We start from the raw sequence: 13,040 nt of genomic DNA on the forward strand, positions 1-13,040 counted from the left end.
TCGGTGCTCAAACCTACTCAAACCCATTCAGTTCTGTCTCTCTTGTCTGCTCCTTACAGTAAAACAGAAGTAGAGTTTGTATTTTTTTTTTTTTTTTTATTCTTTCTTAAAACTCAGCTTGCCTGGGGAGCTGTAGGACAAATATATCACCATGTGTGGTGCTGCCTGGAGTGTTTCCTGTGCCAGATACTAAGGGGTTTTGTGTTTCTGGCCATGAGAACTTTTACTGAATGGGGAAAACAAGTCTCCCCTGGGTAGGCTGCATATTTCTCTGCTGTTAATGCAGACAGGGCATAGTCATTTTTATGGTTATGTGATCAAAGCGATTGTATCCTGGCTACTCTGAAGCCATCTCAGATGCCAGTGGTTTTGCGCTAAGGCAGCCCCATGACTGGGGTTGGAGAACTTCGTAGCAGCAGGTCTGCATTTGTCAGTGATTGGAGTGTGGTTGACAGTCTCTGTTTGCAACCTGCCCATGGGGTGGGTCCCTTTCTTCCAGGTCCATCAGGCTGTGGTCAGCTTTTTGGCTACTGTGCCCTTCAGCTGTTGACCTCATTTTCTTCCTGTTCCTGGTGGGGAATGATCTCACCTTCTGAACTTTCCAATTGCTGAGTTCAGCAGAATGGATGGAATTCCCCCCAAATTACAACCTTTGCTGTTCTTACACAAAGCCTCGGAACTGGCTGCTTCACAAGTGTGTTTTTCTGCTTCATAGCTCCCTGTTGCTTGAGTCTCTGGTATGGCCACTGAATTGAAGCTCCCAGCAATGACGACTGTCTCAAAAGGTGGTGAGAGTAGAAAAGTGACTGCCACATGGATTGGTTTTTCTTTTTAACGATATATATTATAGTAGGGCTCAAATGGCCAAAACTTTCAATAGTTTAAGTGAACATTCAAGTCCATCTTTTAACTACTCTGCTTCCAGCTGGCTGGCAGCTTTGTGGAAAGGATTTTCCTTAGGCCTGGGATTCCCCATGGAAAAGGACAAAGCTTTTAGACTGACAACTGCTGGAAACAGAGATTTCAGGGGAAATACCTGAGTCCAAGTCAGAGAGCACTTATCACAGGAGGTAGGGGATTTTTCTGTCCTGAAAACAAGTGGTGACAGAAGCAGGAAAGAATGTGAAACTTTGTGACCTTGTGATTCCACTGCATCACTATAAAATAAATATCAAACCAAGATAGGTTAAAACTTCCCTCCATCCATTATTAAAACTGGAAGGATTTTAAAGCTTAGGTTTATATTTTACATTGTTAACTACCTTACTCACATTTCTCACTTTGCATAGCTGGCTCAAGCTGGTCAGAGTAATCCTCCGGTATCCACATGGTGTGGCTGATCTGGTTACTCATGTACCACGAGCCTGAGACAATTCTGCCTTCTTATTATGACTCAATTGCCAAGGTATTATGAAATGTGGATTTTTGATACCAGCCTGAATTTGAGATGCGCTCTCCCTGATGGCTTTTAGTGCTGTATGCAGAGGAGCAGAGCCTGGAGGGTTGAGTTCACTGCTGAGGTTTTATGTAAATCCATCCAACTGTGTAGCAAGGAGAGATCCTCAGTGCTGATATGTTCATGAAAACATGGGCTTTAACCTGCCTCAGAGGTGTTTGGGCTGTTCAGCCTGGAGAAGAGAAGGCTGCGTGGAGACCCCATAGCAGCCTTCCAGTATCTGAAAGGGTCATACAAGCATGTCAGAGAGGGACTCTTCATCAGGGACTGTAGAGATGGGACAAGGGGGAATGGGTTGAAACTGAAACAGGGGAAGTTCAGGTTAGATGTAAGGAAGAAGTTTGTTCCTTTGAGGATGGTGAAGCACTGGAACAGGTTGCCCAAGGAAGTTGTGACTACCCCACCCCTGGCAGTGCTCAAGGCCAGGTTGGACAGAGCTTGGAGCACTTGCTCTAGTGGAAGGTGTTCCTGCCCGTGGTAGGGAGGTGGAAATGGATGAGCTTTAAGGTCCCTTCCAACCCAAGCCATTCTGTGACTCTGTGTGAGCTGTGTTTCCTGACATTCGCAGCTCTCAGAGTGAACTGTGAAAGCAATGAGGGGTTTTGCATTTGGTTTGAAAACTTCTTTTCTCCTTCATCATCTCATTTCCTAGAGGAACTGCAATTCATGATTAGTTATTCCCTTTTCTTTACTCCCCTGTCTTGGGTTCCTCCACTTGTGAAGTGATGCATTGCCTTTTTCAAGACAGCATCACAAAGCTGGTGTGATATTTCCCTGCTGTTCATCACATGGCAAAGCTGCAAGGAGAACTAGACCTCTCTTTGTACAAGGAGAACTAGACCTGTCTTTGGGAAAATAAGCTTTGGCTGCAATGCACATTGGATGTACTTAGTGAGAGGAACTGTGTTCTGAAGATACCAAAGGGATATCAATGTGTATGAGAGGGCAAGTGTCAGTCACTCTGCAGAAGGAGCAAGGTAGCTTTACCCTTCTTCTTAAAGCTAACCAATGAAAGTGTGTATATGTGAGTGTGTGTGTATGTGTGTGTATATATATGTGTACATATGTAGCATTCTTAATTTCACAATTTCTATATAATCCTTTGGAATCCAAATTGATAACCCAGGCTTGCTGGCAAAATGCACATGCCTGCATAAAGGCTGTGCCAGTGAGGCTTGACTCTCACAGAAGCTGGTGCACGGGCTCACTGGCATGGGAAGCATCCTGCTTAGCAGCAACGATCCAATTTTTCCAGTCCTGATACTATCAAATTCTTGTTGTGCTTCACAGTGCAAGGGGTATGTGTTAAAGCTATTTTGAAAGCATTCTAAAGGGATGAGCACAGACTCTTTTTAGCTCGGCAATGTTTGTGCAGTATTAGGAGAAAAACCAAGTAATGTTTTTCTTCCCTTGTTTTTAAGGAAACATGATATGTGAGGGGTGGAACAATGCTTTGTTTCAGGAAATGTTATCCGTTTCCATTGTAGGGCTCGATGGATTCTGTTTTTAAATGTGGCATTTTAAAAAGAACAAGCTCTATGATGTTACAAAGACATGGAAAACTGATTCTTCATTAGGGGTGGAGAAAGTGATTATCGCTGTGTGTTTTCTCTGATACTATCTGATAGTCCCCTTCTCTCCTGCTATATTCAGCATGTTTAGTTGTCAGGCGTTGTCAGACTGAATTGCTAAAAATAACAAATATGGGGGAGGCTCTGCTGGGCAGCTCTGTCTGCTCTGTGCCACTCAATTTAGCTCCTTTGTGAAAAGGGCAAAAGCAACCTGCAGCTTTCTGCTTGAATTGGAGTTTGGTTTTAAAATCTGACTGCAATATTGTTGTGTGCTTGTTTCCCAGGCAGTTCTTTCACATGAGCATGGGAGACTGAAAGTTCACTGCTGCAGAGATAAAGGGTTGGTTGTTTTCTCTGCCTGGAGTAGCAAATGCAATTGGGAAAGCTGTACCTAAGTGCTTGATTTCCAATTCATAAAGTCTTCATGTGATCCCTAAACTGCTATGTCCAGTTGCCCTATCCTACACAGTAAACTTCTTTGCTCTTGTTCATGGTGGAGAAATTAACACTCTGCTCTCAAGCACTGCTGTGCTTCAAGTTCAGAGGCTTGGAATGTGTTGCAGATCTTCTTTCTGGTAAAGTTAAAAAGTGATTGCATTACAGTGAGCAGACATCAAAGTTAACAACAGACTTCTTCCCTGGTGCTGCCCGGAGTCAAACATGCTCGTGCTGTGGCTTCCATTTCTCTAATCTTCTTTCTCTAGGAGCTTTGCTGGAGCCCCAAGGCACAATGGTGGTGCCCCCTTCTCGATGAGTCTACCAGGGCGTCTCTGGTTGGGTTGGCACTATGGTGTTTTCATACCCTGAGGGAGCAGTTTTAAGCAGGAGAGGTGTGGCTGGAGAGGAGTGCTGGAGCATGGGAGTTGATGTTCTCTGGGCAGGTATGGATGGACCAGCTCAGCATGGCCCTGCGCCCCTGGCGTGCTCTCTGGTTTTTACACTGAAACCATGCATGGAGGCTGATTCTGAAGGTGCCTTAACCATGTGAAAACAAGTCTTGAGATTTGTGGTGCATTTTGCAGACCACTCAGCAACCAGAAGAAGGTAGCAATTGTTTGGCAGTTCCCAAGCTAGACCAATTTTCATCTGGGATTTACAGTGTAGAAGCTGTCATTCCATGGTTTACTCGGGATAGGCCAGTGCCCAGGAATGTGTGGTGGGCTTTTTAAATAAACAGGGGAAAATAAGGAATGCTCCTGTTTGCTTTGGAGGGGGGAAGCCTCAAGAAGAGCCCTCTGTGCCTGGAGCAGGTTTTACTTTGGATGAGTGTGCTGTCCTCTCATTCCACTGCTGGCATACATGCACGTACTGAGGACATGATCTTGAACACATGTTGTCACAGAAGCTGCCCCTTGTTTCTAAGAGTGTGCATGGAAGAGGTCAGTCCATAGCTTCGGTTCAGCCCTCTTGGCTTTATGGCCTGATCTGCTCTAGGGAAGGCTGGTGTGCTTCTGTCACTTGTACAGGAACCAAGCCAGACCCATGCTGGTGCTTGGCTGCAGTCGTGATCTGCAACATGTACCAAACTCCTGTGGCACAGCTCATGTGCAGGTTTGGGGCATTGCTGGGGAGTAGACTGATTTTTGTTTTCTAATTTGCTTGTCCTGCAAGGTGGTGTGTTGTAGCTTTGTGTTTGTTCTTGGTGTGGCTTTTGTGTTTGGTTGGGGTTTTTGTGTGGTTTTTGTTTTTCTGTTTGTTTCCTGTTCCTCTCCCCCAGATTTTCAGTATCTGATGTTTGGGAATTTAAAGTGGTGATGAAGTTTCTCCTCTTGACCCTGAATTCCCACCTTGGAGATTCTTTAACTGTCAGGTTTCTTTAACAAGTCAGGAGTCCAGATGTTCTCTGCATTAAGAGGGAGACAATGATGCTTCCAGAGAGTCACTCATTCCTAGAGGTGGTATCTCCCTCTGCTTGCTGTACAGGGAGCCTGCATCTCTGATGTGGGGACAGTGGAGTATGCAAGTGAACTTAGTAGGTAGGATTAACATTTGGGCTTACATGGACCTTTTAGGAGGAAGCTATGGAAGCTCCGCAAATCATGGAGATTAATTGGGTGACAGTGAGGTGCGGAGCCTCCTCAGGCTCCCTCTGAGGACCAGGAGAGGTGACAGCCTTCATCTTGCATGACTTTGGGTGCCTGAGGTAGCTGCAAGTGTCCGGATAGTTCCTTCTGGGCACGGACATTCAGACTTGGTGATGTTCCTGGGGCATTTTTCATCTTGACCTGTCCAGGCCCGAGTCTCTGCCTTCACTGCGGGCTTGCTCCTGCTTTTCAGGCTGCAAAGCCCAAGGCTTAGCTTGCTTTTGAGGACATGGGTGGTCCAGTTGCTTGCCTAAGCTAGCTGTCAACTGGGATCATCCAGAGCCATGGCAGATCCTTGGCATGGGCAAAGCTGTCAGCGCTTCTCTGCCCTTCACTGAGGTGCTTGTTTTGAAGAAGGGAGTAGCTCCAAAGCTCTGTTTTTTTCCTATAGTTCTGGCTGTGTTACAGGGAGGAGAATCTGCATTCTCAGTCCTGATATTTGAAATGGAAAATCCTCTGAGCAATGAGAAAAATAGGCTTGAAAATAATGAAGTGGTGAGAAGGTTGAGAGTATGGTGGGCACAAAGCCAACACTGTCAGGACAAAATCATTATTTATGGAGAAGCCCTCTGACACTGGACTGGGGCCAGGCAAATTTAAGGTAAATACTGGAGGAATTGGGGCATAACTAATGCTGCTCCACTTCTTTCTATCCTGTAAACTGACTGCTGATGGTAGCATGAATAACAGGCCTTATTCCTTGCTTCCAAGGCTGTGATGACTCACTGACTTCACTTATTTCTTTATGTTTAAAGCCTCACAGTCTGAGTGTCATTTGTCAAAAGTGAGGGTAGCAAAAGGATTGTGTTCTCAACATTCTTAACTTTGTGTTTTATGCTGTTTCTCTTCCATCTGAATCGCATAATCTCTCATCCCAGACAAATGCAGGTTGGTTGTGTGCAGCCAGCATCTTGCAGCTTTAAAACGAAACAAATGCTCTTCAGTAAGCATGAGGAAGGAGGTGTATCTTTTTAAATCCTGGTTCCAATTCCTATGGTAGGTTAGTTAGATAAAGATCAAATGAGTACATTCTGCTTTGCACATTGCGTAAGAAGCGTGCCCTGTGTTAAATAGTGCACAAGTCAGTGGTTGCAAAACATGATGTTGTGATCTTAGAGGCACAGAAAGAAGAAATCATCGTGTTTAAGAGGCAATTCCCAGCTCTCCAAAAGGATCTTCCGCTGGTTTAGACCTGGGCTGGCTTTATAAAAACAATCAGTCACAATGTTTCAAACTCCCATGTTTTTGCAAGCGACTGCTTAATTAGCAATTCTTTGTTAATCTTCCCTGCACTGCAGACTGCAAAGTAAGCACACAAACTAACTGAGAGGGCAAAGGCTTCATGAAGGGAAAGCTGGAATTTGATTACTGTTTTATTTTCACTGTTCCTACCTTTATTTTTAGATGGATAATTGTGGATTTTAAAAGCAGGAGGATAATTAACGTGGGTGTTGATTGCTTCCTTTTAAATCCTTCAGAAGCCAGTTATAGAGGTGCTTTCAAAATAAATGTTATCCCAGAAACTCACTTTAGGATTTATTTTTGGGGAGAGGTTGTTCTGATTAAAAAGGAGTTAGAAAAGAATTTAATGGAGAAAGCTTTTAAGACAAACTTTGCCAGTGTGCTCACATTCCTTTGGATTCCAGGGGAAAGTGAAATACATCATGACAATAAATAAAAACCCACTTCTGCTGCTGTGTTTAAATGGTTTTGTCCGTCCAGGAGCCTACATTTAGTCATCTGGGTTTGAAAACGTTGCTTGTTTCCTCTGATTAGCATTAAGCTGCTTTTATAATTACACTGAAATCATTTTAACACAAAGTTGGTAGATAAGTCTGTCTTTGTCATTTTAAACCAGGGTCTGATTCATTGTCAAAGCTCTCCTTTGTGCTTATAGCTGCAGAAGTATTCAAAGCAATGAGCTGAGCTGGATGCGAGGCCCTCTCCAAATTCCTCCTTGCATGAGTAATAGTTAGTCACAGAACCAGTGCCGCTGTCCTCGCCTTAGTCACCCAGGCCCATGCACTTGGTCCTTGCTGTCCTTTATGCCGAGCAGCTCTGGGGAGGGGGATTATCTGTGCCCAGTATATCTCCGTCCTGCCCCATCTGCTCCATCTCGCCTGGGGAGAACAGGAAACGATTATTTGGAAAGCGTGCTCCTGCGTGCAGGAGACCTGACCCAGCCCTGAGTCAGCTTTACACAGCCGCACCTTGCTCCAGGTATGTGCAGGCTGTTAGGGCTTCCTGCTGGCCCTGCCGCTGGGGTCACCCTGCTCATTGGGCTGGAAGTGTATTCCTAGCAGGGACATGGCTGCATCCTGCCTGCGAGGCAGCCAAGGGAGTCTGAGCTAGGGGAGGATGCTGCTTAGCTGGGAGTTCACATCACATTCTACGTGAAACCTGGAGAGGGGCTTTGGACAAGGGCCTGTAGGGACAGGCCAAGGGGAATGGCTTTAACTTGACCCAGGGGAAATTGAGATGCGCTCTTAGACAGAAGCACTTCCCTGTGAGGGTGCTGAGGCGCTGGCACAGGGTGCCCAGAGAAGCTGTGGCTGCCCCATCCCTGGCAGTGTTCAAGGCCAGGTTGGACACAGGGGCTTGGAGCAAGCTGCTCTAAGTGGAAGGTGTCCCTGCCCGTGGCAGGGGGTTAGACTAGATGAGCTGTAAGGTCCCTGCAAACCCAAACCATTTTGTGATCATCTCTTTGTTGCTGATTTGTTGAGTCCTTCAAGTTTATGGAAGTAATTTTTCTTTTTAAATGGCCTTGTTTGGCTGGGACTGAGAGACATAAGGTGTGGTACGATTGTGCAGAAGTCATGTTGCTGGGAGGTATTCTGGTGAGCAGTTCTGGCTCTGCAGGACCGTGCAACCCAAAGCACCAAATTAAGGAACTTAACACATTTTGCAAGAGTCAGTTTTGTGAGGGCCACTTCCACCAAACCAAAACGTGGGGATTTTCACAATCTGGGTGAGTTTCCCCTCCCCATATCCTAAGTGTTTGACCTGACTCCTGACGAAAGTCTGGTTAGGATGCAGTATCTGTTGTGAAGCAGTGTACCGCTGAAAACTGCCCAGTTCTGGACCCTTCACTACAAGTGAGATATTGAGGTGCTAGAGCGGGATCAGCGAAGGGCAACGGAGCTGGTGAAGGGCCTGGAGCACAAGTGTGATGAGGAATGGTTGAGGGACTTGGGGAAGTTTATTCTGGAGAAAGCTCAGGGAGGACCTTATTGCTCTCCACAACTGCCTCACAGAAGGATGGAGCCAGGAGGTAGCTGGTCTCTACTCCCAAGGAACAGAGATTAGACTGGACATTAGGAACAATTTCTTCACCAAAAGGGTGCTAAGGCATTGGAACAGGCTTCCCAGGGCAGTGGTGGTATCGCCATCCCTGGAAGTATTCAAAAACCGTGTAGAAGAGGCCCTTACTGACATGGTTTAGTGGTGGCTTTTGCAGTGCTGGAATAAAGATTGGGCTTGATGATCTTAAAAGTCTTTTCCAACCTAGTTGATTCTGTGATTCTAAATGGTTGGTTTTGTCATGAAGGGTGTCCCTAAAGAATCCTCTGGCTTGGTAACACATTTCTGCTGCCACCTATTGAAAGGTTCCCAGTCGCTCGCTTTTGTAGCAGTTAACATCAGGCTAGGGAGCAGGAGTTCACAATTGCCCAGTTGCAGAGAGCAACTGTCTCAGCCTTTAGTGAAAATACAGTTTTGGGGCTGAGACAACAGGTATGTGCAAGGGACAGAAGGGCTGCTCCACAGGCAGGTTTTCCCCTTTTTCTCTAGAAGGTGACCTCCCTTGCTACCAAGTGTGGAAAGCAGCATGTGCTTCTTCAAATTAGCTTTCTCAAGAGCACGTTCCTCAGGGTTTCAGAGCACTACGGGAATGATGGGGGAAGCCCTGTTGGTTGTGCTGTAGGTAGGATTGGTACATGATGAAGGTGGATTTGCACTAGCAGTTCTTTAGGCAGGTGCTTCTGAAGTGTTGAGTTGGCAAGTGCACTCTTATGCCTGATATTTCCTCCACTCAAATCCAGGTGGTTTTGAAATGACTGAGGGTCCCCGTTACCTCGTGGAAATAGTGGCTAAGGGAAAACCCAGGGATCTGAATCATCTCTGCTCTGTCCTCTTAGTAAATGGCGTCATTGTGCTGCTGTCAGCAGCTGTCATCAGAAACCAGCTGGGCTCCCTTCCTATTACACTTCACTCACTCTTGAGTAAACTCTGGACAACTTCCTGAGAGCAATAACTCTGCTTGGAAAGTCCTGAAGTGTATCTAAATATTTGGTGGTTGCTGTAGCGTGGTAATTTCTAATGTGTACTTGTGCCACAGTGTTGTGCTGGGTGAGGACCAGTGCTGGGTGGACCCATCAGAGCGTAGGGCTGCCTGCAGACCCACCCCATCACTGGTGCCCACTATCTTGGTTCCTTCTGAAGCAGAAGCAGCCAGGTGCTGTTCAGCAGGTCCAGTTCCTTCCTGTTGATGGGTTCCAAGTGAAATCCTGTTAAATAGGGCACATCATCTTCCATGAGCTCAGGCTGACTGAAACGTTTGCCTTGCCCACAGTGTGTGTGTGCTGATTCCTGGGTGTGCTGTGCTCTGGGGCAAGGGGGGTTTGGGCAATTCCAGCCACCTGAACAGTGTTGGTGGCCTCCAGAGGAAGGGCAGCTCACAGTGCTACTGCTGCCTGGCCCCAGTGTGCAGGCAGCACAGCTTGCTTTCCTCCTGAGGAAGATCCTTCCCTGGACAAGCGTGTCGTCCCTCCTCTGTCTCAGGCCCTGCTGATCACTTTCCCAAACAGTGTGCACATAGAGCCCTTGAGGAATGCCAGCAATGACCTGGATTAACTTTGGGAGCTACAGAAACCCTTGGCTAGGAGGTTTATTGAGACAGTGTCACAAGATGGCTTGTCTCGGGGCTCCTGTTTGAGGCACTGCATCATGCATGAAGACTCTGCAGCATTCCTCGACAGAAGCCTTCTAAGTGCAAGAGTGGGATGCCAGCATCTGGCGGCTAGTAGCCAAGTGTGCTGTGAGCTGTGGGGAGGGAAAGAGGGAGGTGTTCTGTGGGGAGAAACCTGCCAAGTTGGATGGAAAACAAGTAGGTAGAAAAGCAGTTTAAAAAAGGCTGAAGTGAGAAGGCATGTCCCAAAACCAGATCTTTACATTTCCATGGAAACATTTTTGTTTCGGTTTAAGCACATTTGTGTTTGTAGGTTGGGGCTTGAAGCTCTTTTTCTCTTGCTGAGCAGAGAGAGAAGTGAAATTTGAAGAGCAAAACAGTAGACGTTGAAGATCCCTTCCAACCCAAGCTTGTTGATGATTCTATGAATGAGAAACTGTTACTTTGAAACAGGAAATTCATCGGTGAGCATGAGGTGTAGCGTGAATGATCCGTGGCTGTTGCGTGTAGTTTCCTGCTGAGAGCAGAAGTGCTGTGGTGGCTTTTGGAGCTAAGGGTGCATGCTGCAAGGCACCGAGCTCAACGGCCAGCTCAGGACAAGGCTCTGCAGACACGCGGAGCTGGCTGGAGGCAGAGCTGTCTGAATCATAGTGCTGGGGCAAGTGTGGTGCTTTGATCATCGAAAGCCTGTCCAAGAGGAGCTGATGAAGTTTTTTCGTGCTGTGGAATCTGTGGATGTTGGCTCTTTAATCGGTCAGGAATGTAAGGTCTGGGTGCGTCAGCACTGTCTCCAGCAAAGCATGAGCAACGTGATGCAATGAGGTGGGAGGCTCAAGCAGGAGGTGACTTCCCACCGTGTCAAGAGGCCATGGGCCACCTCCGTGAACCACAACTCCTCTTCTTCTTCAGGGTGTGAGTTGTAATTGTATTTGCATTAAATCTTGTATTTCCGCAGCAGATGCCAAAAGCAAATAGTGCGGAGCTGGTCAGGGAGCAAGTGTGGCCTGTGGCAGGGAGCGAAGTGCACAGGGAGCCATGGAGCAGGGTGATAGCAGGGTGAGTGCTTATGGCATTGCTTTTGGCCAGGGCACTGCTTCTGTGCCTCAGTGGGAAGGGGTGGCTGGTGGGTGCTCCCCTGTGCATGCTCTGGCTGGTGCCGAGCGATCTGGTACTTCCAAGAGCTTTGTACAGAGGTTAAGCAAAGAGGCAACTTGGGCTGGCAGCAGCCTCCCAGAGCCACTGCCTGGAGCTGCCCAGCACTCCCTGAGAGTGGAGCATTGCAGCCACCGTCCCTGCCAAGTTGTGGGGTCTTGCAGGAGGCAAGGGCCACGGGGCTGGTGGTGCCTTCCATGCCCAGGCAGCCACCTTTCTTCCTGGGAAGGGTTCCCGGGAGATGGACATGCGTGCCTGTTGGATGGGGCTGCCTGAGCAGCCAGTCCTGGTTTTGACAGCATCTCTGATCACTTGGGAGATGGTACTTTTACTCCATGTGTACTAAAACCTACACAAGTTAGACCCTTGTACCACACTCACAGTTTAGGAAGGCTGCTGGAAAGCTTAGAATTGGGGAAGGCTTCTGAGAGCTGGGAGGGAACAGTAACGGCCAGGCTTGGTGGTACCATTTGCTTTCAGGCACAGCCCAGCTTCACAGCCCCTGGGAGATGCTGGGAGGTCCAGCTGGTGGGGTTGGCTCCGCTGCCCAATGAAGAGTTCTTGGCCATCTCTTCTCACCCTCCATCTCAGTGTCAGGCAGTCATTAGCGTGGCAGACATACTTCCAGAAAGCATACTGAGGTGAGAATATTTCCTTTTGGGCTACTTTTCAGACAGCTCATCAAGGCTGTGGTTTGTCTTGCTCCCAAGCACTGCAGCCATTCCTGCCCAGGAAAGGTGACTGCTCTTGGCAGCAGGATTAGTTTAAAGGAATTGCAAAACTAAAGGTTGAGAGGCATTGACTGCACTGGCGTTTTGGGGGCATCTTCTGCAGTTTTGCACCCTACAAGCTCTCTGCACATGGCCCAGACCTCACTAGCCTGTTGCATGGCTGTGTGTTGGTCTTGTGGCCCAGTGCAGGGCGCACCATCCTTCCTGTACGGAGACAGAGTGGGGCAGGAGGGTTGTCACCACACACAAGGTCTTGGATGAGGACCAGAGTGTGGCCTGTGGTGGAAGCAAGTGAGGGTGAAAAAGCTTGTCCTGTGGTGAAGCAGGGCAGCTGGCTTGACTTCAGAGTACGTGTGAAGCGTGCTGCCCCCTGAAAATGTGTAACTGCAAATCCTCCTGCCTTCTCACATGCTTTCAGCCACTTTCAATGCAGCCTCTGGCTCTGCTTCCTCGCCTCTGCTGTGGAGAGGCTTCAGGTGTGCTGATGGGAGCTGCAACTCAGGTCCTTCCTCCCTGCATGGGAATAGCTGTCGTGGAAACAAACCAGCGTTCCTGAAACCTCCAAAGGCTGTGGCGAAGTGGGTGCATTCACTGCCCCAACTGAGCAGTGATCACAAGCTGTGCCTCTTAGATAAGGCACACGAACACTCTAGAATAAATCTCTAGCAAGCAGATGTGGCAATTGCAAATCAGGAGGAGGAACTTCTCTTGCAAGTCCTTGTCCTCCAAGGGCTGTAGTACCTCTACTGTGGAGCCAGGCTGAGAGAGCTGGCCTAGTTCAGCCTGGAGAAGGCTCCGGGGAGACCTTAGGGCAGCTGCCAGTACCTAAAGGGGCTACAAGAAACCTGAAGCGGGGCTTTGGACAAAGGCCTGTAGGGACAGGACAAGCAGGATTGGCTTTAACCTGCCAGAAGGGAGACTGAGATGAGCTCTGAGGCAGAAGCTCTTCCCTGTGAGGGTGCTGAAGTGCTGGCACAGGGTGCCCAGAGAAGCTGTGGCTGCCCCATCCCTGGTAGTGTTCAAGGCCAGGTTGGACACAGGGGCTTGGAGCAAACTGCTCTAGTGGAAGGTGTCCCTGCCTGTGGCAGGGGGTTGGAACTAGATGAGCCTTAAGGTCTCTTCCAACCCAAACCATTCTGT

The 13,040-nt window shown here is 48.0% G+C and overlaps 1 protein-coding gene across 3 annotated transcripts in view; it reads left to right on the plus strand.

The window, feature by feature from the left end:
• The window catches only part of PFDN1 (prefoldin subunit 1), a 32,013-nt gene that overhangs the window by 15,792 nt on the left and 3,181 nt on the right, over nucleotides 1–13,040 (plus strand). Inside the window, exons 4-5 of one of the 3 annotated variants that reach the window (XM_057409893.1) lie at nucleotides 3,312–3,367; nucleotides 3,497–4,214. The exons of 1 other annotated variant lie outside the window; for it this stretch is intronic. In XM_057409893.1, the coding sequence (XP_057265876.1) occupies nucleotides 3,312–3,367; nucleotides 3,497–3,533 (93 nt within the window). In that variant the 3' untranslated portion in view covers nucleotides 3,534–4,214. Of the gene's footprint in view, nucleotides 1–3,311; nucleotides 4,215–13,040 lie in introns of those variants that run through there. One more of the 3 variants, XM_057409892.1, reaches the window with a different exon arrangement.

Source organism: Pezoporus wallicus, unplaced genomic scaffold (genome assembly GCF_028554395.1).
Source record: "Pezoporus wallicus isolate ANWC-B61680 ecotype Strahan unplaced genomic scaffold, APGP_CSIRO_Pwel_v1 contig_4309, whole genome shotgun sequence".
NCBI lineage: Eukaryota > Metazoa > Chordata > Aves > Psittaciformes > Psittacidae > Pezoporus > Pezoporus wallicus.